Source organism: Lytechinus variegatus, chromosome 3, assembly GCF_018143015.1.
Source record: "Lytechinus variegatus isolate NC3 chromosome 3, Lvar_3.0, whole genome shotgun sequence".
NCBI lineage: Eukaryota > Metazoa > Echinodermata > Echinoidea > Temnopleuroida > Toxopneustidae > Lytechinus > Lytechinus variegatus.
Window position 1 is genome coordinate 22,217,813 of NC_054742.1, and position 26,809 is coordinate 22,244,621.

A 26,809-nucleotide genomic window follows, 5' to 3' on the forward strand; every position below is an offset into this window, starting at 1 on the left:
GATATTTATCTATAAGTAAAACATAATAGAGTATTATAAGCAAAATATCATAAACATAAAATTAAATTCTGAGAAAATTGAGGGATCCACCAAAAAGCATGTATTGTGCACCCCTCTAAATAATTGTAGATTATTGCCTACGAAGACGGACACGGAGGTGAAAAACAGAGAACACTCAGAACAGCAAAACAAAAAACAAAGAACACGAAACAAGAAAAAATGGAAACATACACTTGTAAGGGGTATGAAAAAAAGGAAAAGAGATAAAGAAAGATAATAGAGTAGGACTTCAAAGCGCGGATAATAAAAATAATAATAACAAGAAGGCATGACATGGTAAATTTAATGATATGATTTTTCAAATTGAACAGTATGATTTCAGAAAATTATTTTTAAGTTTAATTTCAAAAGAACAGAGTAGATGGGCTTTCAATAATATCTGCAGTAAGGGAGTTCTAGAATCTCGGGCCATCATACATAAATGGTTTTTTATGTTCTAAAAAGAGGTAAATAAAACTCGCCTGTCTCGTAGGGTAATTGTGAAATGAACTATTTACAATGAATTGTTATTATATTTACAAATAAATTGGGTTAAGTGGAACAGATATAGATCATTTATTTTTAGCAGCTTGTTTTCAGCAAACAATGGGTCTGTATGTGAAAGAAATTAAGGATGATTAATTCTACTGAGAGACTTCTTTTGCAATAAAAGCACTGTTTCATAAAACTAGGTGGGTATTGCCCCAAACAAGAATGCCGTAATTCAAATATGGTAAGATTAAAGAAGAATAAAGCAGTAATAGTCTTCGTCGTGGAGAAAGAAATTTCAGTGTAGTATTAGGCCAATGTTGCGTGAGATCGCTGTCAAATAATTTATGTTCAATGTGATATTTCTACGAAAGTTTGTTGTCAACAGTTATACCGCGGATTACCAAATCCTTTTCTCGTCATGTATTAACAAATTTTCGTTCATGCCTTTGATCCTTTTCGCAGCTATCGCGCAATCAACGGCCGAGATCGAGGGAGCGGGGAGTGGATCGTCTGAAATATAGCTAGATAGGGAGCAATGTTTATGATCCTGAACAAAATTTTTACCTATATAGGGATACCTAGGGGAGTTTCTGAGTGTAGGCATGTTATGCCTCTGTATTCAGTTAGGTTTTTCCTCCTCAAGACGGCTGGCTCACTTCCGGGAACAGGGCTTTCGTAGTCATATTTTATTGGCTCATTTTTCCAGCCCAAACCAGGGCAGCTTCAAAACTGTGCACACTTGGGGCAGTGACAACATCATTATTTAGGCTATTCCATGTCTTACGTATTCTAACATAAAAAGAATTCCTATAATTTTGGGTCTTTGTCCTTGGTATGAACAATTTTTTACTGTGACCTCTGGTATGTTCAATATATTTTTCTTCAAGATTAAGTTTCGTACATTGTTCATAACTATTAAAGTGTTTATATGCTTCAATCATATCACCCCTAACTCTTCGATACGCCAGAGTTGGGATTTTCAACTGTTTAAGTCGTTGTGGATAGGAAAGCTTCCGTATAATTCAGGGACTAATTTTGCTGCCCTTCTTTGTACGTTCTCTAATGCATGTATCTTTAGTATAGGGTTCCACACAGCATGGGCATACTCAACTAGTGGTCGGACAAGCGACTTATACTGTATAACAGAGCAAAGTTAGTTTTGTCAAGATAAACAAGAGTTCGTCTGATCAAGCCCATATGCCTGTTGGCCTTGTTTATCTTTGATTGCATGTGTTCTTCAAAACTGAGTTTATCATCAATTACAACACCCAAGTCCCTTTCGGAGGTGACATGTTCAAGCGCATCATTCATTAAAGTGTATGGAAAAGCTTCCTGCCGGTCCTGCATGTTACCAATAGAGAGTACACTACATTTCTTGGGGTTGAATTTCAGCAGCCATTTTTCTGACCAGCATCATTTAGATGGTCAAGACTCTGGAGTGAATTGCAATCATTCTGATCTCTTATAAATTTGAATAGCTTGGTATCATCAGCAAAAAGATAAACATTACTTTCAGTAACAACATCTGGAAGATCATTGATGTATATAACAAAATAACGCGGGGCCAAGGACACTCCCTTGCGGAATTAATTCCGCTCTCTACATGACCCCAACTTGAGAACTCGCCATTCACACACACCCTCTGTCTCCTTCCAACAAGGAATGCCTCAATCCAACTAACCACATGTTCATTTATACCAAAACTACGGACCTTTTCAAGTGAGTCGACGGTGAGGTACCTTGTCAAAGGTCTAAATAAATTACATCAATAAATTATTGTACCCCTTTCTTCAAGAGCTTTAGACCACTCATCAACGACATTAAGCAACTGCAGCATAGTAGAACGACCAGGCAAAAACCCATACTGCCTATCACTGAAAAATCTATTTGAATTCATATGATCAAGGATCTCATTGTGTAAAATGGATTCCAAAAGTTTACAAGCTATACATGTGAGGCTTATCGGCCTATATATAATAATTGATGCAAGCGATATCACCTTTTTTAAAAACAGCACTCACATTGGCAGATTTCCAGTCACAGGGAACAACACCTTTCTGTAAAGAGGTCTGATAAATGATACTCAAAGGTAGAGCATTGCTGGAGCTACATCACGTAAAATCCTAGGATGGAACCCATCTGGCCCTGGCCATCAAGTTTGGAAAGCAAAGAAAGAACACTACTTCATTTACCACTTTCACCAAAATCTTCAACTATATTGTGCTGAGCAGGGATAGGAATATCACCAGGAGGCTCAGAGGTATAAACTGTAGAAAAATAATCTAGTAAAATGTCTGCTTTATCGCGATCTCCTCGAACAACTTCAGCTGCATGTTTGTGGATTCCTAACTAAGAGATGACACTCCAGTTCTAATTTTTGTCTTGAAATGCGCATATTGCCAAAATTTCTTTGGATTCAATATAACTCCTTAGCGATATTTTTTCCATAGTTTTTCTGGAGTCGTCTAGTAGCTGTTTTGACCTTATTACGAAGCCTGTTATAAGACTTCTTCTTGCTTTCTGTTTTATCTCTAAGATAACGCTTTTTGATAGATTACTTTTTTTATGGATATAGATCTAAGGCTATATATTTGACTGCATGCCCTCCCCCCCCCCCGGATGATTACCAGGTCCTTTTCTGGTCATGTTTCTATTGTTGATTTGTTCGTGTCTTTTTATGATTTTATCACCCTTTTCTTTTTCCTTTATTAATTACATGTACCGTAATCGTATCCAATCAGACGATGAGAAAAAGATACTGATGCTGTCTCAACGCTCTATGACAGACTGCGTTGGATCTGCTCTACAATGTTATGCATGCTCACGTCGCGCACGTTTGCGTTGTGAATGTGAACGTGCGCAAAATATCTCGGTCGCGTCGCGTGTCCGATCCGTAAAGCGCGCGCACAGAAGTACCGTCGATCGACACGCTTATTGCGTAATTTATTCATACAGAAATGGAGGAATACGCACGTGAACCTTGGTAAGAAATAGAATTTATGAATTATTTTTGTTTCAATTTCATTGCAACTTGCCCTATGGCAATTGACAAAGAGTCCTAAGACTTTCCCTTCAGTCGGAGCAGTTCGTATCCGCTCCAGGCCATGCCATGCTTGCTAGATTGGGCAGCGCTTGCTGTATATTATTTTTATGCTTGACTTAATCTTAAGTTGGAATCAGTGAGCGATGTTCATGCATGCATTTTGCATGGTGATAATCAAGTTTCTGTGTGACTTGTAATACCCAGTTGTTGTGTGTCCGGACAGGTTGTGTGTCCGGACGATCAATTTTAGAAAGTCATTTGGAAAACAATACGGCATAATCGTGATATAGTCCCCAAATCCAAAAGTGGGGATTATTAGATTCACACCTACCAGAACGCATGAAAATCACTTCCTTTCTCCAGAACACAGTCCCCAACTCTCGCACAACAATGTGGCATAATGATAACACACACAAATGAAACACACAGTATATAAACACTAGGGTTCTCTCCCTAATATATACTCGTGATACAGTCCCCACTCAATGGGAAATCAAGTTCGATTTTCACGGCGGTGGGGACAGTTTAAACAGCATAGTATACTCGTGATCCAGTCCCATGCTATGGGATACACAGTTCGCTTTGTACGCAGTGGGGACGGTTCCAACAGTATAGCTATACTCGTGATACCATCCCCACGCTATGGGATACACAGTTCGCTTTGTACGCAGTGGGGATAGCTGCAACAGTATATATACTCGTGATACCGTCCCCCCACAACATCAAAGCGTGCTCGTTCAACAAGAGGATGGGGACAGTTTCCCGATGCAACGTGACAAGGATAAAACACATTTGGGTATGGTTGCGGAAGTTGGGGGAGGGAAGGGGGGGGGGTGGGCGGGGGAGGGGGGGAAGGACTTCAGCCCCTTCCTTTTTCCAAACATAAACGTAAAAATATGACCAGAAGATTGTGATTTACTGTGCATCTTCAGTTTCCAATGTAACTTTACCCATGAATGTAATAATTTTTGATCGCCCACAAATGCCTTCATATGAAGCACAAAAGTGCAAAGTCTTTTTCCAGACCCGGTTAATTAAAAAAATTGTGATATAAGTTCAAAGTATTTTTTCCAGACCCGGTTGTTTTAAAAAATTGTGATATAAGTTCAAAGTCTTTTTTTCAAGACCAGAGTAGAAAAGTAACAAAGCCCCACATGGAAATATAGCGTAGTCTTTCACCCAGACCCAGATCTTTGAAATAAAAATGAATACTACTACTAATAAGTTAATAATAATAAAAAAATATTTATTTCGAACAACATGGAAATATAGTGTAGTCTTTCCTCCAGACCTAGTTTTAAAAAATCGTTAAAAACACGACAAGACTTAAACCTCGCAATCTTATCAACATTGAATAGCACGGAAATATGGTGTAGTCTTTGCTCCAGACACAGTTATTTCAAAATAGGAAATCATGGGAAACAAGTTTTAAGATTAAAGTTATGCTTAATTTGTATTTTTAAGAGAACTGGGTGTGGGGTTAAGACAACACTCTAAATCCAAGCATTTTAACTTTTGGGTTTAATTTTGAAGATTGGTCTTATAGCTTTGATGTTTTTTCCAATATTTGTTTATCTTTTAAATAACCAGGTCTATAGACGAAAGACTAGGCATAATACATGTACTCCTCTTATTCCACAGGAATAAGGATGTGACAAAGTCTTATGTTTTTAAGATTGTTTAAATTGATTTTAAATAACTGGATCTGGAGGAAAGAGTATGTTTTAAAACTTGTGTAATTCCACAAGAATAAGAATATGATAGGGTGTCACGTTAGAAGATTTTTTTTCATATTTTATGAAAATTGATTAGGTCTGGAATAAAGAAAACGCTCAAAACCTCTTTTTAAAATAGGTTTTTAGGTTGAAGGATTGTTTGGTCTTAGATATTGAGTTTTTCTTATTCTTATTATTACTATTAGCGTTATTCTGGAAAAAAATAACTGGGTCTGGCTGAAAGACTATGCTATAAATATGTCCATGTTATGGGGGGGCTGTCTTTATAGTTATACTGTTATTGTTGTTGTATTATTTATAATTTTGGAATATCGGGGTTTGGAGAAAAGACTAAACTCGATTTTTAATTTTTATTCCACTGGAATATCATTATGGTATCTTAGTTTGGACTTATATTATGACTTTGAAACAACCGGGTCTGGAAAAAAGACTTTGGACTTGTATTATAATTTTTAATTAACCGGGTCTGGAAAAAGACTTTGCACTTTTGTGCTTCATATGAAGGCATTTGTGGGCGATCAAAAATTATTACATTCATGGGTAAAGTTACATTGGAAACTGAAGATGCACAGTAAATCACAATCTTCTGGTCATATTTTTACGTTTATGTTTGGAAAAAGGAAGGGGCTGAAGTCCTTCCCCCCCTCCCCCCCCCCCCCCCCCCCCCTTCCCTCCCCCAACTTCCGCAACCATACCCAAATGTGTTTTATCCTTGTCACGTTGCATCGGGAAACTGTCCCCATCCTCTTGTTGAACGAGCACGCTTTGATGTTGTGGGGGGACGGTATCACGAGTATATATACTGTTGGAGCTATCCCCACTGCGTACAAAGCGAACTGTGTATCCCATAGCGTGGGGATGGTATCACGAGTATAGCTATACTGTTGGAACCGTCCCCACTGCGTACAAAGCGAACTGTGTATCCCATAGCGTGGGGACTGGATCACGAGTATACTATGCTGTTTAAACTGTCCCCACCGCCGTGAAAATCGAACTTGATTTCCCATTGAGTGGGGACTGTATCACGAGTATATAATAGGGAGAGAACCCTAGTGTTTATATACTGTGTGTTTCATTTGTGTGTGTAATCATTTTGCCACATTGTTGTGCGAGAGTTGGGGACTCTGTTCTGGAGAAAGGAAGTGATTTTCATGCGTTCTGGTAGGTGTGAATCTAATAATCCCCACTTTTGGATTTGGGGACTATATCACGATTATGCCCAACAATTGAATTCATACTTTAGTTTTAGTGTAATCCAAACCAAAGACAAAAAAAGAAGGCTTCTAAAATATTAAGTGTCCGGACACCCGACCCCCATCCGGCGCTAATGCAGTTTCGCACCGGCCGATTACCAGCACACCTAATCACCAATACTTGTTCCCAAATGTCATGACAAGTCTCTCAGTCACATTTCGATGTCAATATAATTATATATCCACCACTTTTCAAAATATTGTGATCGGGAATGGCAGTATTTCGGCTTCGATCTCAACGTCGTTGATCGACACGGCGTAGACATCGCTTCGCGGATCGCTTGGATTCACCGTGCACCTTAATGTTGATATGAACTGAAGTTAGCAACCAAATCATGCGAAAATGTGGCGAACAAACTGCCAGCATGCAGCATGCGAATCATGTTCGCATGATTTGGTTGCTAACTTCAGTTCATATCAACATTACGGTGCACAGTGAATCCAAGCGATCCGCGGAGCTATGTCTACGCCGTGTCGATCAACGACGTTGAGATCGAAGCCGAAATACAGCCATTCCCCCCATCACGATATTTTGAAAAGTGGTGGATATCTTGACATCGAAATGTGACTGAGAGACTTGTCATGACATTTGGGAACAAATATTGGTGATGAGGTATGCTGGTAACCGGCCGGTGCAAAACTGCATTAGCGCCCCCCATCCTACTCTGGATTCCTAGGTTTGGGTGGTATATTCCACTCATTCTAATTCTATGAACAAGGTTATGATATAACCATGTTCTCTGTTACTCCTCCCTGTGTGATGAAATGAGGGTGGCAATTTTGGCTTATTTTCTCTTTTTCTTTGGGACAAATGCTTGATTTTTTGACACTGTGACTGTCGGGTTCCATTTAATTTATCAATATCATGTTATGATCACTTGTTCACTGCTACCATCTGGCCTGTGGAGAATCTACATGTAGGACTATGGTATGCCAATGCTGTATAGAGCACACACTTTAAAAAATCATTAAAATATCACTTTTGTGACCAAAAATACCAATTTCCATACAGATTTAATTTATTTATCATTAGTAATGTGGGAATAATTTTTGTATTCACCAGAGCACTCAAAAACTTGAATTTTGGGCATATTTCTGTGTACGCCCTCTATTGGTGGAAAGTAATATGGCAAGAAAATTTTCATTTTTGATCTCAATTTTTAATCAAGAAAAAATAATATAAAGAATCAAATTTAAATAAAAGCCAAGCAGTATGAATTAACAGATCTAATGGAAACTGTCAGTGTAAAAAAATCAAGCATTTGCCCCAAAGAAAAAAAGAAAATAAGCCAAACATTGCCACCCTTACTTTGTCACACATGGAGATATAACAGAGAACAAGGTTATATTATACCCTTGTTCATTGAATGAGTGGTTATGATGTGATTTATGGGGGGTCGGGTGTCTGGACACTTAATATTTTTGAAGCCTTCTATTTTATCTTTGAAATTACACTAAAAATATGAATTCAATAGTTGAAATCATCTTCTAAATGTATTTGTTCTCTATAATATTTCCTAACATTTTGATGAAAGTTGTAAATTCTTTGAAATGACTTTCTAAAATCGATCGTCCGGACACACAACAACTGGGTATATTTAGTATTTACTCTGTACTCTATCACTTGTTCACTGCAACCATCCTGCCTGTGGGGAATCTACACGTAGGACTATGGTATGCCTAGCCTGGGGCGTTTTGGGGACTGAAAGTCATATACTGTATCATAACCACTCATTCAAATGAACAAGGTTATGATATAACCACTTGTTCACTGCTACCACCCTGCCTGTGGTGAATCTATAGGTAGGACTATGGTATGCCAATGTTGTACAGAGCACACACTTCAAAAAATCATTAAAGTAGACACACGAAGAAAAATTCACGAAAGTGATGATTATAGACAAATTATATATGGATGGAAAGGTATTGTCTTTTTATACACAAATATGTCACTAAAAAGTCTTATAGATGTCGTGGAAATGCAAGAAATGAAATTATTAGACACCCTTCTCAGCCCCCAAGACCGACAATCACGCAGCCGAAAACGGGCGAGAATAATGACGTCACACAATCGACGTGCTCATCATCATCTCTCTGTGCATCATGCACTGAATCGCCTTACTGACCTGTTCAATATCTTCCGAATTTACCGTTTTCTTCATGTAATGTGATATTCAATTTCTGTTTTTGACAACTTCAGACCAAACGTGAATCAGAACTGTGTTCCCTTGCCCGTTTTTATTGAATTGTGGACTGTACAAGACCAATTTTGTCCACTGCAGTCGTCATTGTGTTGCTCCACTCCAGTCAGTGAGTGAGCTGAGTGAGTCGCTGCCGAAATAATATAAGTAGAGAATCTAATCAAGAACTTGAAAATCAAAAGCAGCAATTAAGAAGTAAGATTTAATAATAAATACAGGACTGAATAGAATCTCACATGAAAATAAAAAGAGAAAAAAGAGCTGATAGGAATGGGGAAGGAATATAATTAAAAAAAAAAAATCCAGAACCAAAAAAAAAAATCAACGAGTTTCGAACCAGGATCCCCGCACTCATAAAAAAAACCCTTCGTGCGAACAGATTTGTCCACAGACTGTATCCTTATCTGGACCAAGTTCATAACGATATATGAACAAAGTGCGTTCGCTGCTGTTGCCTCGCAATGCTTCGGCAATCCAACTGCAATTCCAATCATTTCGCGATCATATATTGCCGTGTTTTTTGTGGTTCCTGAACTTGCTACGTAATTAAATTTCATAATTTTTATTCAGTTGTGAAGACGAATGTCTATGCTTTATATTGATAATTATATCAATGTGGTGCAAGCATGATTTCTAAGTGAAAATATGCTTTGTTTATTCACGTATATTTCTTGAAAACAAATAATTTTTTCTAAGCTAAATATCGGTTACCAAAATATGTTAAATGTGCATTTCATTTTACTGTTCAGAAAATTCAAACTTTTATCTATGTAATAAGACCAATCTTGAGAGGAATAAACTATTCTAAGAGCAAAAAACGCTGATTGGAAAGATCGTCTTCAATGGGCTGCTGTCAGCTCAGCTGCTCACTGCTCGTGGTGTGACGTCACTCAGCTGGAGCTCGCCAGAGGACGGACGAAGGCAGAAATATGCCATGAAAATAAGTCATTTTTGAGAGCTGATTTCTGCAAACTCTAATCACTATTTTAAAAGGTGAAGTTATATATCTGATTAGTAATACTTCCCCTTTACAATGATAACCAAAAAAGTCATTACTCTTATTCTATGGGACAAATGCCTGATTTTCTTACACTGTCAGTTTTCGTTACAGCTATTCATCATATAACTTGGCTCTTATGTATATTTAATTTTTTAATAATTTTTTTCTTAATTGAAAATAGAGATTGAAAAATGAAAATTTTCTTGCCATATAACTTCCACCAATAGAGGGCGTACACAAAAATATGCCCAAAATTCAAGTTTTTGAGCGCTCTGATCAATACAAAAATTATTCTAAGTTACTAATGAAAATTGAATTGCAACTGTATGGAAATTAGTAATTTTGGTCACAAATGTGATATTTTAATTATTCTTTTTAAAGTGTGTGCTATGTACAGCATTAGCATACCATAGTCCTACCCACTTACACATTGTACGAGGTTAGTATACTAACCTCGTACAATAGACCGTGTTTGACCCTGGATTTCGAAGTAGTCGGCAAACATCGCTTCATTGCTGAAGTAATATTTGCCGAAACTCCTTCTCGCTACGTACCGGGGCTCTTGCCGGTAAGTAGCAATACATTAAACAAATAAGAGTAATCAAGTATCACTGAACATCCTGTGCACATTTTAGGTCACATGACCAAGGTCAAAGGTCAATGAACTTTGGCCATAATGGGGTATCTGTTGAATTACCATCATAACTTTGCAAGTTTATTGATCTGATATTAGAAACTTGGACATAAGAGTAATCAAGTATCACTAAATATCCTGTGCAAGTTTCAGGTCACATGATCCGGTCAAAGGTCATGTGAGGTCAATGAATTTTGGCCACATTGGGGGTATTTGTTGAATTACCATCCTATCTCTGTAAGTGTATTGGTCTAGTTCATAAGACGTGGAAATAAGAGTAACCAAGTATCACTGAACATCTTGTGCGAGTGATAGTAGTTTTCAAAGTCAGCACTGCTGCTATGTTGAATCGCGTGATGCAGGTGAGACGGCCAGAGGCATTCCACTTGTTTATGTATGTGTATTGATATTTCAGGCTTGCAGAAACTATTATTGGCATTCCACAATTAAAATAAAATTTATTTCATTTTCACCAATTTTTGCACAGTTTCTTTAGCACCTGAATATTTCATAATCATCATGCAAAAATTGATATGGGTTGATGATCTTGACTTTTTGCTATTGAGCTCTTATTTCTACCTAATTCAAACTTCTCAATAAATTTTTTATTGTGCATTCAATTGAACTTGGCATTTGTATCAATGTGAGGAAATATTCCAAACCACTCCACCATTTATTTGAATACGAGGTCATATTCATCATGCTACATGTACATGTATACAGCACTTAAGATCAGAGAAAAGTATTCAGATATTGTATTGAAAAAACATTAGTCTCTCTGAATTATTTTCAGCTAATTAGCTAGATCGGATCTGCAGTTAGATTGCAAAACATGTGAAAAATCAGCTGATACCTATAGCTGATCACTAATAACCGCATGTTCATCCATTATGACGTCAGTGTGCATAGCGTGGCATTGCTTGTGACGTCAGTGCGCGTAGCGTAAAATATGTGCAGATCATGATGCGCACAAACATAATACGAGTTAACATCAATATGCTTCTCAGGAATTGCGCGAAAAAGAGTTAACGTCAATATGTTTCTGATATCTTAAAAAATATTTAAATTTGTGATTTCTCGATTAGACCAAACGAAAGAGAAAGAAAAGCTCTAAAAGATGATAATGTATGTAAAACAAAAATCGATCCGAGGTCGAAATTTTTTGAGTTAACGTCATTATGCTTTTCTGGCGACGATTTGAACAAATTATCTTTCACTAATTTGTGGCAAATATTGTAAAGATCATAGGAAGAAAATTGCGCAAAACTCACGTAATACGAAAATCCCGCCGTATTTTCCGAACCCCTCTTGATTTTGCCGCCCGATGTAGAAGGGGTCCTAAAGCTATGCACTGGATTTTATCATGCAAAAAAAAGTATTTCCTGTGCCTCAATTTGTAAAATATGTTCACATTGTTATAGGATATATCAAATTATAGTGAATATAACTCCAAAATTCCAAACAGGTGATGGTTTTCTCTGCATTTAGAGATTTATTGCAGCCTCTGTTGAAATCTGTTGAAAAAAATGAATAGGAAATGTTCGTCACTATGCAGTCACAGTTCCACATACAGATTGCGCATTTGCCATTGAAAACTGCATGTGTGATGATTGGTGTGGAGCTTTAGGACCCACGCAGCTTTAGGACCCCCGACCATACAGCTATTTATCATAACTTGGCTCTTAACTTTAAGTAAATCTGATTTTTTAAATTATTTTTTCTTAATAAAAATATATTGAAATACTCCAATTGTACTGCCATATTACATGTATTTCCACCAATAGAGGCCGTACACAAAAATATGCCCAAAATTCAAGTTTTTGAGCACTCTGCCCTGGTGAATACAAAAATTACTAGGTTGCGGGTCAGGTATCCGGACACTTTATTCTTGAAGCCTCCTTTTTGTCTTTGGATAACACTAGAAATATGAATTCAATAGTTGTAATCATCTTTTATTTTGTTCTCTGTAATATTGCTGCATCCCGCCCTGCGTGGCAGGCTACATGTACATGTACATGTAGCTACACTGGGTGTTCTGTGCAATCGATTGGCTTTGTCTAGCTCAATGAGCAGTCCAGCTCACATCCAGTGATTGCGCAGGCTGTGAATTTTCCGAATGTGTAGCCTCTGACTTGGGTCACTTTTGGACACATTCAGAGATTGCTTGATAGGCCGACGAACACGCATGACTAACATGTACATGTATGAGGTTTATGTACGATTGAATGGGGCTTACAGAATCAAACATTCTACAGACACAGTATCTTCTGATTGCTTCCCCCTTTCAAATTTCAAACAAATCATCATTAATTAATGATTCTATGATGCATGTTGAGGCTTTTTGTTTTACCTGTTGTATGTACCTGTAAAATGAGACCAAAATCATAGGTCGTCAAAGGTCGTAATTTTTGTTAATTTTAATTAATTTGAAATGAATTGTGAATAATGTAGGATTATTATACTACTCACCTCGAGCTTTAAAAATGAGACCAAAATTTACTCTGTAGCCTTCTGTATACCAAAGTTATTCTCCTTTGAAATGTGACTGCCAAAGACTGTGTGTACTGCTCCCCCCCTCCTCCACCCTCGTTATTTTGTATTGTACCAGTCGTGGTGTCACATCTATATACAACTATTGCGCTCATTTTTTTCAGATATGATAGAGTATATGTTTAAATTGATACCAATTCAGGGAATGATTTTGCTTTACAAATTTGAATAGCATTTTTAGTCATAAGACCAAAGCCCTCAACTATTACAGTCCAATGTAAAAATATGCTATACAATAGACTTTATGTACAGCAGTCTTAAAAAGATGTGGAGCAAATTACGATGCGATACTAGGAAAATTATTCCTTGCAATTTCATGACCATATCTTTCAATTCAACTGAGACTTGTGAAAATACAAGTAACCCAACACTGCTGTTTGATACTGATATAAATCAGTTATATTCAAAGTTTTGAGTTTTATAAAGAGAGGAGCAGAATGGGCAAGGTAATGGCTGTTGGTGCGAATTCGCAAACATTTTTTTTGTAATCTAAAGAAAAAAAAAAAGATACCATATATTGTACCAAAGACCAAATGACTATTTTGGCTATGTATACAGGTGTAGATATAAATCTACCTGTTGCCTTATTGTTGGTTTTGGGGTGGCTGGTCACACTTTTTACATTGCTTTCAAACAGCCCATGGCGAATTGTAGATGATTGTGGAGGTGCCTTCTCTATGGGAGTAATTGGAGGATCAGTTGTTCATGCTATTATTGGAGCAAGGAATGCACCTGCTGTAAGTACACCCAAACCTTGTGTAGAATCCACTCTTTGTAAACAACCATCTTGCACGTCTATAAAATGTCTGTTTCTCTTATGAGCACTTGATAACTGTAGGACAGGTCCATAAATTCCAACTTTCTATAAGCACCACATTTTGTACCTTTCATCCAGAGGTCTATACGCACAGTTTGACTGGTTTATCAATCAATTTACTCTTGAATTTGAATAAGTTTGAGTTTATGACATGAATAGTAATTATGAAAATGATGAACTGGAGATTACAGCTATGATTGACAGAAGGCTCAAATTACACATGTATATCTTTGTTTGAAGCTTCATACATATAGATTCTAGAATTGGGAATTGTAGGTCTACGCTTTTATACATGTATTTATTCTTCTCTTCATTTTTGCAGGGGTACAGACACAGACTGATTGGTAGTTTTCTTGCTGTGAAACACAAAGCACCAGTAGTTGGAGGTGAGTCAGGACCTTTTTTGCTTTTCAAGTCTATGTACAAAACATTTTTTTTTTGTTATAGTATTTAACGATTCTCAAAGACACAACTGTACAGGTATCTCTTTTTCAAGGATGAATCACCACGTAATAGCAGAGAGCCAAGGCTGGCTTTATATGAAGTCATTTCACCTTTTGCGGTAATAAATTTCACCAAATTGATGGATAATATTTTTTCATCATAAATAGAAGAATTTTCCTTATTCTAAAATTTGACCATTATTTGCTGAACCTTTCCCCTCCATGATACCTCGGTCACGTTTGCTCTGCGGCGAGTTGAAAACAGCTATTTTATTAATTCTAATTCCAACCATCGATATGTAGCTGGTACAAAAAATGTTAAAATGGCTGTTTTTTACTTGCTGTACGGCCGCCGTAGAGCAAATGTGACCGAGGTATAAATTTCAAAGCGTGTTTTCTTCTGTTATCTGGCCAATTCAGTGACTTTTATCGGTTGGCTACAGACACAAAGCTAGCACATCACTCTGCATGATATTTGCAGTCATGTGTTATTAGGCCTGGGTGTGCCATGTACATGTAAACCATGAAATGGCCGCACAAGATACATGTATGCTATTGAATTCTTGAGAGTAAGCTGTTAGATTAAGATGGACTTGTTTTATTTTTGTTATCTCACATTACATTCTTGTATTTTGAATACTACATGTAGTACTCCAAAATGAAGTAACTATTTAACAACATCCACGTTGCAGCATGATGTTTCTGGCTTTTAGGTCCTATACACTTATTTAGCTCAAGCTGTTTTACTTAATGACGCAGGCAAGGTGTGGTTACATGTAGATGCTGGATAACATTCCAGTGTTGTAGAAAATGGTTGGGTTTTTTTTTGTGATAACGTAGCTCCAAAAGTAATTTTACACCATATCATATATTCAATATGATATGCATAGTTGCATCAAATTGTTAATTGTTTTTCTTGTGCAAGTCTTTACTTCTTTATACCTCCCTTTTAATCAGGTAACTTTGCTGTATGGGGAGGTTTGTTCTCAACATTTGATTGTGCATTGGTCCACATAAGAAAGAAAGAAGACCCATGGAATTCAATCACTAGTGGAGCTCTGACAGGTGCCGTCTTAGCTGCAAGAAGTAAGATTTAATTATATGTAGGATGAAATCACCGGTATACAGTGTGTCCCAGAAAAAAGGAATCAGAAATTTAGTGTATTCCATTGAATAGGTAGAAATCAAGCATATATTTCTACAACTTTTTTTCGATCATCCATCATTCATATTTTACGCATATTGTCTCTGTGTCTCGTGTGAAATAGGAAAAAATTGATATGCAAATTGCAAGTTATGAACTTTGTTTTCTGAATAGATAGCAGTTAAAGCCAGAAAGTTCCAGTCCTAATGGGGATTTGCTTGTGCAAAGGGAAATTTGGTAGCAGGAGTTTCCATCATTCTAACTCAGTCATGTGTGCATTTTGAATGTCGAGATGGGCTTTAAAGGAAAGGGGGAAGCATATATTTTCATTGATTTACATCTCATGAAGCAAGTTTATGATTATGATGCAAAAACCTTACACTGAATTATGGTTTTCTTTTTTTATGGGATGCACTGTATAGTGCTCTTCATTCTGACAGAAAAAGGGCCAAAAAATAAATAATGATATTGATAATATGTAGAAAAAATAAATGATTGAATAAATAGATAAATAAATCAATCAAGTAAATTTCAAAGATGTTTCGTGTTTTAGAATAAGACTTAAGTCATAAAAAAGGCAAAAAACCCCTCATTCCATACTATCAATATTTCAGAAATAATGGTACATTTGAAGTGCTTTATTTACTTAAGAGTGTGCGGAGGAAATACATGTAATGCATGCATTTTTAGCGATGCTTGGTTTTGCATTTTTTTTTCTGAAAAGAGTTGCAAACGTTTTCAAATGTCTGCACTATCAAAAGCTATTATACAGTGCATCCCGTAAAAAACGAAACCGAGATTAAGCGATGATTTATCATAACTTAATCACAAATACAATATACAAATGACCTACAATGTACATATGTACCAGTGTAAAGCTTAGAATCCCCTCTTTCATCTGATATTACTTAAATTATTTCTCATTCAGGCATGAGTGAGCAAAAACAATTTGAAGAAAGAATACCAAAAACTTTTTTTTTTTTTTAATTATGTGTTTTATTGGTCTTCAAAATCACATATAATCACAATATGTACAGGTAATTGGAAATGATTTGAAACAGTTCAAAAGCAGTAAAATCACAAAACAGAGATAAAATAAAAAATAAAAGATAAACCAAAAAAAATAAGATAAAGAGGGTGACATAAATCAAAATAAAACATTGGACGATACAGGTTACTCTATACGGAATACACATCGAGATGAATTTACATGTATAATCATTTGTAGCATATTACTAATTTGGCAGGGGGTATCTGAATTTCAAAAGGAAAATCACATGCCTAAAAATGTCAATATCTGCTCTTTTATTTGATACCTTAATCACAAAAAATGGTCAAGAAGTACAAAAGTAATGTTCCCTCGAAACAATGCTTGTATTTCCATAATTTCATCATATAAACGTGTTTTCACCGGTACCCCACATAAGCTATTGCACGGTAAACAAAAGACTTAATGCATGGCTAATTGTCAACAAAAGGGAGTGTCGAGTGAGTTTGAACGCTAGCCTGTAAAACCTCTTCATTTTATGAAATTATTGAAATTCAAGCCTTGTTCAAATAGCCAGAACTTTGTTATTTCTTGACCATTTTCTGTAATTGAGGTATCAAATCAAAGGGCAGATATTGAACTTTTTAAAAACATGGTTTTCCTTTTGAAACCAAGATACAGCCCGCCAAATGATTTTTTGGTATCCCCTCTTCAAATTGTTTTTGCTCTCTCATGCGTGAATTAAAAATAATCTTACTAATTTCAGATGAAAGAAGAGATTCTAAGCTTTACAATGGTAGGTCATGCAATAGCTTAAATTGTGACGATGGGGCAATTTTCCATGTGTAAAACAAATGGGGAAAGTGAAATTTCATCAAAATTTATAATTTACTGGATGTAATCCAAAGTTCAGTTTTACATGGATTATCATGATCGATGTATATTTCTATAAGAGTATACAATGAAACAAAACAAACACTTTACGAGATTATGAATATCAAAGATGTCTTGCAAATAATTCAATATGACAAACGAAAGGGGAAAGTGAAATTTGATCAAAATTTACAATTAACTGGATGTAAATCAAAGTAAGTTTCACGTTTACATGTATTTTTATGATTGATAAATATTTCTGTTATTGTAGTATATGATGAAACAAAACATGATACACTTCATGACCTTCATGTGAAAGATTTTATTAATGACATAAGACATGCATGTATGTATCTTAACAAGTATGCTACATGTAGTAATGCACCCTTGTAATTTATTACAAATCATAACTTTGTTATTTGCTTTTTACCAAATATTTAACCTCTGATGTAATATCATTTACTGTATGAGCTATTATTTGTCACATACATTATTTTTCTCGAATCACGGGGTTCCCAACATTTTCGGAAGATGTACCAAACACTTCCACAGCATTTCAGAGAATCAAAAATAGTGCAAAACATGGTAAAAAAATATGCTCCTCAAATCCCCCATGCTGACATGCCTTGTACATAAATATGTCCTTGTAAAGAACAGAAAGTCTGAAAAAAGTAGCTTAAATTTCACTTTTTTGTCTCACCCACCAGAGGTGAAGATGAGACTTAGGGATCCAAATGTCATCCGTCCGTCACAAATCTAATGACACATAACTCCACAACCGTAAGTTGCTTTTCAACCAAACTTGGATGGTAGATGGACTTGGGGACCTGCGTGATATGCTGCAGTTGGAGGTCACATGGTAAGGTCAAAGGTCATTTTCAGGTCAACGTTAAATTTTCAATGCAAGACTCTCTTATGACACCTAACTCTGCAACCGGAAGTCGCTTGTCAACCAAACTTGGATGGTACATGTACATGTAGATGCATTTTGGGGACCTGCATGTTATGCTGCAGTCAGAGGTCACATGGTTACGTCAAAGGTCATTTTCAGGTCAACATTAAAGTTTACATGCAAGACCCTCTTATGACACCTATCTCTGCAACCGTAAGTCACTTTTCAACCAAACTTGGATAGTAAATGGACTTTTGGGACCTGCGTGTTATTCTGCAGTCAAAGGTCACATGGTAAGGTCAAAGGTCATTTTCAGGTCAACGTGAAAGTTTACATGCAAGACTCTCTTATGACACCTAACTCGTAACTCAGCAACCGTAAGTCGCTTTTCAACAAAACTTGGATGGTAGATGTACTTAGTTGACCTGCATGTTATGCTGCTATCCGAGGTCACATGGTAAGGTCACAGGTCATTTTCAGGTCAACATTGAAGTTTACGTGCAAGGTTCTTATGACAAGTGTTATTCCATCCCAGTCATTTCACAATGAAGTTTCGATACAATTCTGTTTCGTGTCCTCGAAAATCACGATATGGTTATTTTCATAAGTAGACAAGACACAAAATTGCTCTTGCCTTGTTTGTACCTTTAGATCTGAAAATCTTCATGTCACAGTTTGATATGTAATTAAGCAATCTTTGGAAGTTAAGTTTTGTTAGATTCACTTTTTTCATTTAGTCGGCTTACATGTAAGTGCAAAAATGTCGAATTTTGTGAACAGAATCTTACTCCTCTAAAACCTCTGGTCATGTGACTTACGAATATTACTGGGTATGCAAACAACAGTAAGTGTACCTGTGTATAAATGTACATATAGAGTCAATCAGATGACAATAAAATCAAATTATTTCATTGAAAATACATTGTAATATTACAGTGAGTGAAGCTAACTTATTGAATTACTAACTGTACTTTCTCAACCTTATTTTTTGTACATAGATAGGAGCATATCTCATTTTTTTCAACACAGAGGATGTTTGAAATAGAAAAGCTTTGCTATTGGGGACATTGGCACCGACTACTAAATGTGTCAATAATTTTACACGTTGTTGAATTCGCAGCCAATCGGCATTTCACGAAATGGGCAAAAATAAAGCCTCCGCGAAAATAACAGATTATATGGTATTTCAATTAAAGGGAATGAAACCTTTGGAATAAGTAGGCTTGTGTTGAAACAGAAAAATCAAAGAATAAGAACAAAGATAGTTTGAGAAAAATCAGACAAATAATGAGAAAGTTATGAGCATTTGAATATTGCAATCACTAATGCTATGGAGATCCTCCCATTGGCAACGCGACAAGGATGTGTGATGTCACGTGTGAACAACTTTCCCTTCGATGGACTAAAATATACCCTCAAAATGTATATTTTGCTCTTTTTTATGGTGATACAAACTCTTTATCCATGATGTATTCTTTAAGTAATGGGGAGAGTTGTTCATAAGTGACATCACACATCTTCGTCGCATTGCCAATTTGAGGATCTCCACAGTATTAGTGATCACTATATTCAAATGATCGTAACTTTCTCATCTGTCTGTTTTTTCTCAAACTTTCGTTGATCTGTTTCTTTGATTTTTCTGTTTTCACACAAGCTATCTTGTTCCAAACGTTTCATTCTCCTTTAACTTTATTTTTGCTTCTAATTGAAAAAATAATCCTGATTAGTAATACATAAAAATCCTAAATGTGGTGTGTCCCTTACATCCCACATTTGTCCAGTACGTCACAAAGCTTAATTAGATAATTAAACATTCATTCAATTCAGTAAATTCACTTCCATTTTGGGATGTATAGTAATATAAATCAGAATGCTGCAAAGAGTAATGAGACCTGTTCATGTTTTCCTTAATTATAGTCTAAAAGAAAAGCACATGCTGAATTGTGACATACGGGACACTGCCTGTTGGACACCAGATAATTTTCAAAATCAACTTTTTTCTCAAATGCTTGCATTATCTCGCAGTTAAAAAAATGTGTTGGACTGTACATCATGCTTGTTATTGATTTCTTGGAATCATGACCTTAGTATGCATTAACTTCACGTTTTCAGAAGAAAAAAAATAGAGGGCAAAAAAGCTGCAAAATGACATACAATATTCTCAATTAGGCAAAGATTTAACTTTTGCTTCAGAGGGGACAATAGCTTGGACCAGCCCTGATACAAACAAAATATCTGAACTACATATGTAACTGTTGTCTTCTGTGTTAAATTTCAGATGGGGCTGTGGCTATGGCAGGTTCTGCAATGATTGGTAGGTTTTTTTTTTAAGTTAAGGTACAATATTATGAGTTTATTGTTGTATCATTAATATTTTCATTTCATTTATTTAGTTCATTTATTAATATTTTATTTATTTTTTTATTTTTATTCATGTATTTACGTATTCAATTATTTGTTTACTTTTATGGGGAGGGGTATTCATGTATTTTGACTTTCTTTTAAATGTATATCTCCAAAAGATTTGTTTGTTGATTTGTGATTTGTTAAAATGATAAGCTTTTCTTATGAAATCAAATTTTATAAACAAATGAGCACAGATTTTATTTTATTATCTTATGTTTTACTTTTATTGCAAATTTGTCATATTTTAGGTGGGATTCTGCTTGCCATGATCGAAGGTGTTGGAATTCTCATGACAAGAATGTCTGCAGAGCAGTTCAGACCAGGTGAGAAGTGTTATATGTATGTTTCCCTTTGGGAGTATGCAACCTCAAAGTGCTATGAGAAGTATGCTCTACATATATTAGCTTTTCCCCATTTAATAGAGTAGAAATTAAGCTCTCAATTGTCTGTCCTAAAGCTTCAGTTTAGAATGCACTCATACTTAAGTATCATCAAACATTCCACTATCATAAAAACTGTAGTTTTGATATGAAACTCAATGAGAAGAGATGTACATGTATGGACAAAAATTATCAACGATCATTATTTTATTTCTGTTTGTAACTTTCAATTAAATAATGCAAATTGTGCCTAGTTTTATTTCTTATAATAAATAAAATTACAGTTAACAGGATTGCCTACATGTATATAATTTTTAGCTCATCCGGCCCGAAGGGCAAGATGAGCTTGTGGCGTGGCGTCCGTCGTCTGTCTACAATTTTAAAATGCTACTATTTCGCCATTTCAAGTCCGATTTCAGTTCTGTTTGCTTTGTATGATAGCACTAGGTGGGCATTCAAAACTTCTACACAGAATTATGAAACTCATTAAATATGCCTATTTATGCGCATTTTTCAAAATTCACAAAAATTGCTACCTCTTCTTTATTTATTGACCAATTTTGATTTTTGTGTTTCCATCTGGTAGAGTTTCATGAGGTTCACCAAACTTCTACACAGAATTTTGAAATTTTGACCAGAACAATTTTTATGCTAATTTATGCAAAATTAATTTATTCATATTTTTAAAAATTCACATAAAATGCTTTTTCTTCTTTAATTGTTGACCGATTTTTACTTTTTTTTTGTCTTCCATCTTGTAGAACTTTATGAGTTTCACCAAACTTCTACACAGAATTTTGAAATTTTCAGTAGGATATTACTTATGCTAATTTATGCGAAATTTATTCAGAAATCACAGAAAATGCCTCTTCTTTATTTGTTGACAGATTTTGATATTTTTTCTTCCATCTGGTAGAACTTCATGAGGCCCACCCACCAAACTTCTACACAGAATTTTGAAACCAAACTTCTACACAGAATTTTGAAAATGTTCAGTAGAAAACTACACTAATTTATGCGAAATGTATTCATAAATCACAGAAAATGCCTCTTCTTTATTTGTTGACAGATTTTGATATTTTTTCTTCCATTTGGTAGAGCTACATGAGGTTCACCAAACATGTACACAAAATTTTGAAATTTTGTCTGGAAAATTATTTATTCTAATTCATGCAAAATTTATTCATAAATTATAAAAAAATGTTTTTTCTTCATTTGTTGATCAATTTCAATTTTGTTTGCTTTATATGATAGCTCGAGGTGGTGATACAAAATTTAAACATAGAATTTTGAAACTCATTGAATCTGCTATTTATTCATATATTTTCAAAACTCACAAAAATTACTTATTTGTTGATTGATTTTGGTTATTTTTGTTTCATCTGAGAGCTACATGAGGTTCACCAATGTTCTACACAGAGTAAAAAAACTTTGACATTTCTTCATCAATTTCAATTCTATATCCTCAATTTATGTCACCAATTGGTATAATTCACTACAGTGTCAACTGTGCTGAAATTAAAATTGTGTTAAATTGTGTTGCGAGATGCCGGATGAACTCCACATCATTGATGTGCTAGTTGTGTCTTTTCACGATTTATCAGTGATACTATCATCCTTTTTATTCTCTTTTTTTTCTCCATCTCTTAGTTAACCCACAAATGGAAGACCCATCACAGTTGGATCAAAAGGGTCCTTCGTTTGGAACTCAGTTTCAATGATGTTAAATTAATTATATCAGAATGAATGGACTTGTTTCTATATGTGTACCTGGAGTGAGTACACCTTTATTGACCATGGATTGCATCATCAAAATGTATCCTGAAGGCAGCAGCTGGATCAAGTGTTTGAAAATCAGGGAAAATCTGCCATACATTTGAAGGAAGCTGAGATAAGACTTTGATGTGTTGTGATACAATGATTGAGTCAACAGTGGCGTCTTCTGAGCAGAGTCTAGCAATTCTACTGGTATATCTGATTGTCAATTGTTATAAAACTGTACTAATTTATCACCTGATTTATTGAATGTCTATATGGGCCTGGAAAATTAATGATGTTTAATTCTGTGATTAGAAAAGGCAAACAAAAGAGGTTCATTGAAATTTGAACCAAGAATACATATAAGATATCAATGGAAAGTCATGGGTAAGAAATATACAGTATATTTGATCCTTCTAGGTATCAGTAAATTCTACCTTTTCCATTCTTACATAAAAGCAACACACACACACCTTCAAAAAAAGATTGAAAAATGTGTGCTGTCCATATTGATGTTTGAATAACAAAGTTGATGTTTGAATAACATGATTAGAAGTAATAACAAAATCCTTTTTTTCACATCTAGTTGACAAGGATTTGGCGCTGTCATGCAATTTAATTCTGATTATGTGTACATGTACTTGACAATTACTAAAATCAAGATATATTTTTTCTTTGAAACCTGAATTTGATACTGATGATTCACTACTCTTCCCCAAATATACCACTTGACATTCAAGACTGAGAGGGCAATCCATGTCTTTATATGTATGAATCAAAATAAACTACATGCAGTGAAGATATATGGTCCCTATTCTGTAATCAATTTAATATTAGTGAATATGTATTAATATTTTTATACACAACAATAAATATCACACAAGTGGAAAATGAATGAGAAAACTATATATGCAGTGATTCATATGGTCCATGTTCGAAAATTGCTGCATTTTAGTGACGAGGTGTCTTTTGGTATATATATCATCCACTGATGTTTGGATTTAAAAGCATTTAATATTACTTGTAAGTTGTATGGTTGTTTACATTTGTGTGGGTTTTGATGCTGCTATTAAATGTTTGCATTTAGTGGTACCTATAATATATTCAAATAATTATTCATTTTTCGAGTGGAGGAGGTTTACATGATGCTTGTATTTATGGGTTCATACAAGTGAATCAGCTATGGTAACTCAGTATAATGAGCTTTTTAAAGTACATGTTTTTACCTCTTTAATATGAACCTATTGAAAGTCCCAAATAATTGTCATGGATACAATCCATTCCATTGTTATATGAATTACATTCTATACCTGAAATACATCAACAGTAGTGATAATAGATTATTGGGTCTCTGAAAAACACATACACATTACCATGGTAATGATATGATAACCCTTGGGTACAGTACTGTATCTATCAACTGACCTGAATTACAATGGCTTATGATTATCCAAATAAAAATCTCATTGTTTACAGAGGTTAAGTTATTTTATACTCTCCTGAAACTGGCTTAGAAGAAAGTTCAAAACCCTGAAAAATGAGATATTTCATAGCTATTTTGTACGGGCATTAATTAAGATAACTGTCTTTATTATAGATGCCCAATTTAGAAGATTACAGCATGTTTTCTCGTATGCTACATGTAGATACATGTACTGAATAAATTAGGGCTGTACTGTACATCCTTGTGTAGGAGGTGGTGTATTAAGAGAGTATGTGTTTGTTAAGAATTTCATAAACAGGTTAGCTGTTTGGTTGTATTCATCCTGGTGTTTTGGGGTAGTGGTAGATCTAGCCAGGTTGAACACAATACCATTTCAGGGACAATACTCACCTATTAACAGTGTCTTATCCTGCTAGATCCATGCAAACTAAGGTTACCCAAATTCTATCAAATTGGTCTGGATCACTCTTATGCAGTTAATAAAAAGATTTCAGACAGGACATGGACACCAGTGTCTCATTGACAGGTTTTGTATTCAGATCTGTTGCTGACAAGAAGCTGTCATTTTTCTTTTACAGCTGTAACGAGGTTCCAGGCTCATCCTGCTGTACTGTTTTGTTTTATTTTTTTAAGATTTATATTTCTCATTGCTTCCATGCATTTTAATAATGGTATGAATCATTGTAATAAAATTATGTAAATCGTCAATTATTATTATTTTAGTATGATGACCCCACATGAAGATTTGATATTATAGTATGACGTGTCGAGCCCTTATCTAATTATTAGTGAAAAAATATGACTGGCAGAGATGTACAATTATTGTGCACAATACGAGACATACATGTATATTTAAATGTCTATTAAAAAGAGTTTTTAAACTTGAATAAGTAAATGTATTTGCTTGCATTTGTTGTGCTTGTAATGAAATAATACTTGGGGTAATAAAAATGTCAAATTATAACTATTTTAACCCAATTTGAGAGAACTTTCATAACTAGGGAAAGAATAAAAGCACTTTCAATGGGATATGCAATGAGCCAGGTACATTGTTATTTCAGCGCATGATATAACTTTTTTGGGCATCCTTGAAGCCTCTAAATCAGAAATTACCATGATAGAACTAAACCCAAACTGAATTGGTCAATGGCAAATTATTTATGATTTCTGTTGAAAGCAGAACAGTAAGCCCAAATCAATTACAAACTTTTAAGTTACTGCAAGAATTTTGATTGATGACATTGTTCTAGTTGAATTCATTCTTCATTTTCTCTCATATGAAGATTCACCATTTCCACTAGATTAGTGTTTCATGTACAATGGATGCTCAAATTAAGGGTCCCTGTCAATCTTTTCAGTTATCTACTAAGCAATACACTTCATCTTTCTATTTACTAGCCTTATGTCAACAAGGTGAGATATATCTAGCCAAGTCGACTTATAGAAAGTAACATGTTCACTTGACAAGATATGCTATCTTGACAAGTCAGTTTACAAGTTATATGCCACCATGTTGAGTAAGGTTTTCTACAATGTACCTCGTACAACATAAATTTTATATGTTGACTTCGCAAGGTTATGTATCAAGTATATATCATACAACTTTAAAGTCAATAGATAACATTTCAAAGCTTCTTTACTTAAGCACTAGCTGTAAAGCCTTTTTCAAATTCTTTATAAGCTGATTCCACAAAATGTTCATGTCTGCTGAAAAATAGATTCCATGGCAAATATACACATGATTAAGTAATGAAAGAACTGAAATGTGTTTGTGATGAACAGTTATTTTCCTCAGATTTCATGGCTGATTGGAAAATGTCCTCCCAATATATCAGCACATATAAATCACTGTTTTTTCAGTCATTTTTTTTTATAGAGTAGGAAACATTATCCTTTCATTATACCCCAATGGGTCAATCAATGCCAGAGAATTAAAAATGATATCACAAGAATATATGATTTAAGCAAACAATTTTTTAATTATGATCATGATTTAATATCAAACTATAAAGTAAATTTATATCATTTTTAAATCCAATTTATACACATCACTTCTAAACAAAATCTAAACTTTAATAAACTAGAGTTGTATTTCTAAGTTGAACACAATTATACGATTACATTAATGCCCCAAAAAGGATCCGATTTAGATAGACTTAGTTGTCGGCATGAATTCATTCAAAATCACAAAGTATTTCTTTACTTCTATAATAACATACCGTTAAAAATCTATAGAGTAATTTTCTTTCTATACCATTTTTATACAAAACTATAGCAATGTACTCGCCCTTTCACAATTGTGAAAGGTTGAGAATAGTTGGAGAGGCCATGGACCTACTAGCTAGTAGGTCCATGGAGAGACCGAGCAAAAGACCACCCGCCCAGCCTTCCTCCGATTCCTTTTTCCCCCCTCAAACTACGTTATAATATAATTATATAATAATAGCTGAGGGCGTTTTATAAAGCTATTTGTAATTTAGAGTGACTTTAATGACTGGTGATCCTCTCTCGTGGTAAATACTCACCATTAAATGTTCATAGGTGATTATATTGACCAGTTGTTCTTTAAGTGGCTCTTAAAGTGGTGGTCCAGGCTGAAAATATTTATAGCTTAATACACAGAGTAGAACTCACTGAGCAAACGCTGAAAATTTCATCAAAATCGGATAACAAATAATAAAGTTATTGAAGTTTAAAGTTCAGCAATATTTTGTGA

The 26,809-nt window shown here is 35.0% G+C and overlaps 1 protein-coding gene across 2 annotated transcripts; it reads left to right on the forward strand.

Annotated features, from left to right (window-relative positions):
- Positions 1-3,405: 3,405 nt before the first annotated feature.
- Positions 3,406-26,455, forward strand: LOC121410512 (mitochondrial import inner membrane translocase subunit Tim17-B-like). Of its 2 annotated transcripts, XM_041602658.1 has the most exons (7): positions 3,406-3,514; positions 13,586-13,685; positions 14,088-14,151; positions 15,166-15,294; positions 20,384-20,419; positions 20,760-20,834; positions 22,542-26,455. In XM_041602658.1, the coding sequence occupies exons 1-7, from the start codon at positions 3,489-3,491 to the stop codon at positions 22,610-22,612; spliced, it is 501 nt and encodes a 166-aa protein (XP_041458592.1). In that variant the 5' UTR covers positions 3,406-3,488; the 3' UTR covers positions 22,613-26,455. The 2 variants fall into 2 exon arrangements, with proteins under 2 accessions (XP_041458592.1, XP_041458593.1); XM_041602659.1 differs by lacking the exon at positions 20,384-20,419.
- The last annotated feature ends 354 nt before the right edge of the window (positions 26,456-26,809 follow it).

Coding starts and splice junctions, on each gene's coding strand:
- LOC121410512 (XM_041602658.1), top strand. CDS start 3,489: ATGGAGGAATACGCACGTGAACCTTG. Junction 3,515..13,585: donor GAATACGCACGTGAACCTTG/GTAAGAAATAGA, acceptor GCTTTCAAACAG/CCCATGGCGAATTGTAGATG. Junction 20,420..20,759: donor GGCAGGTTCTGCAATGATTG/GTAGGTTTTTTT, acceptor GTCATATTTTAG/GTGGGATTCTGCTTGCCATG.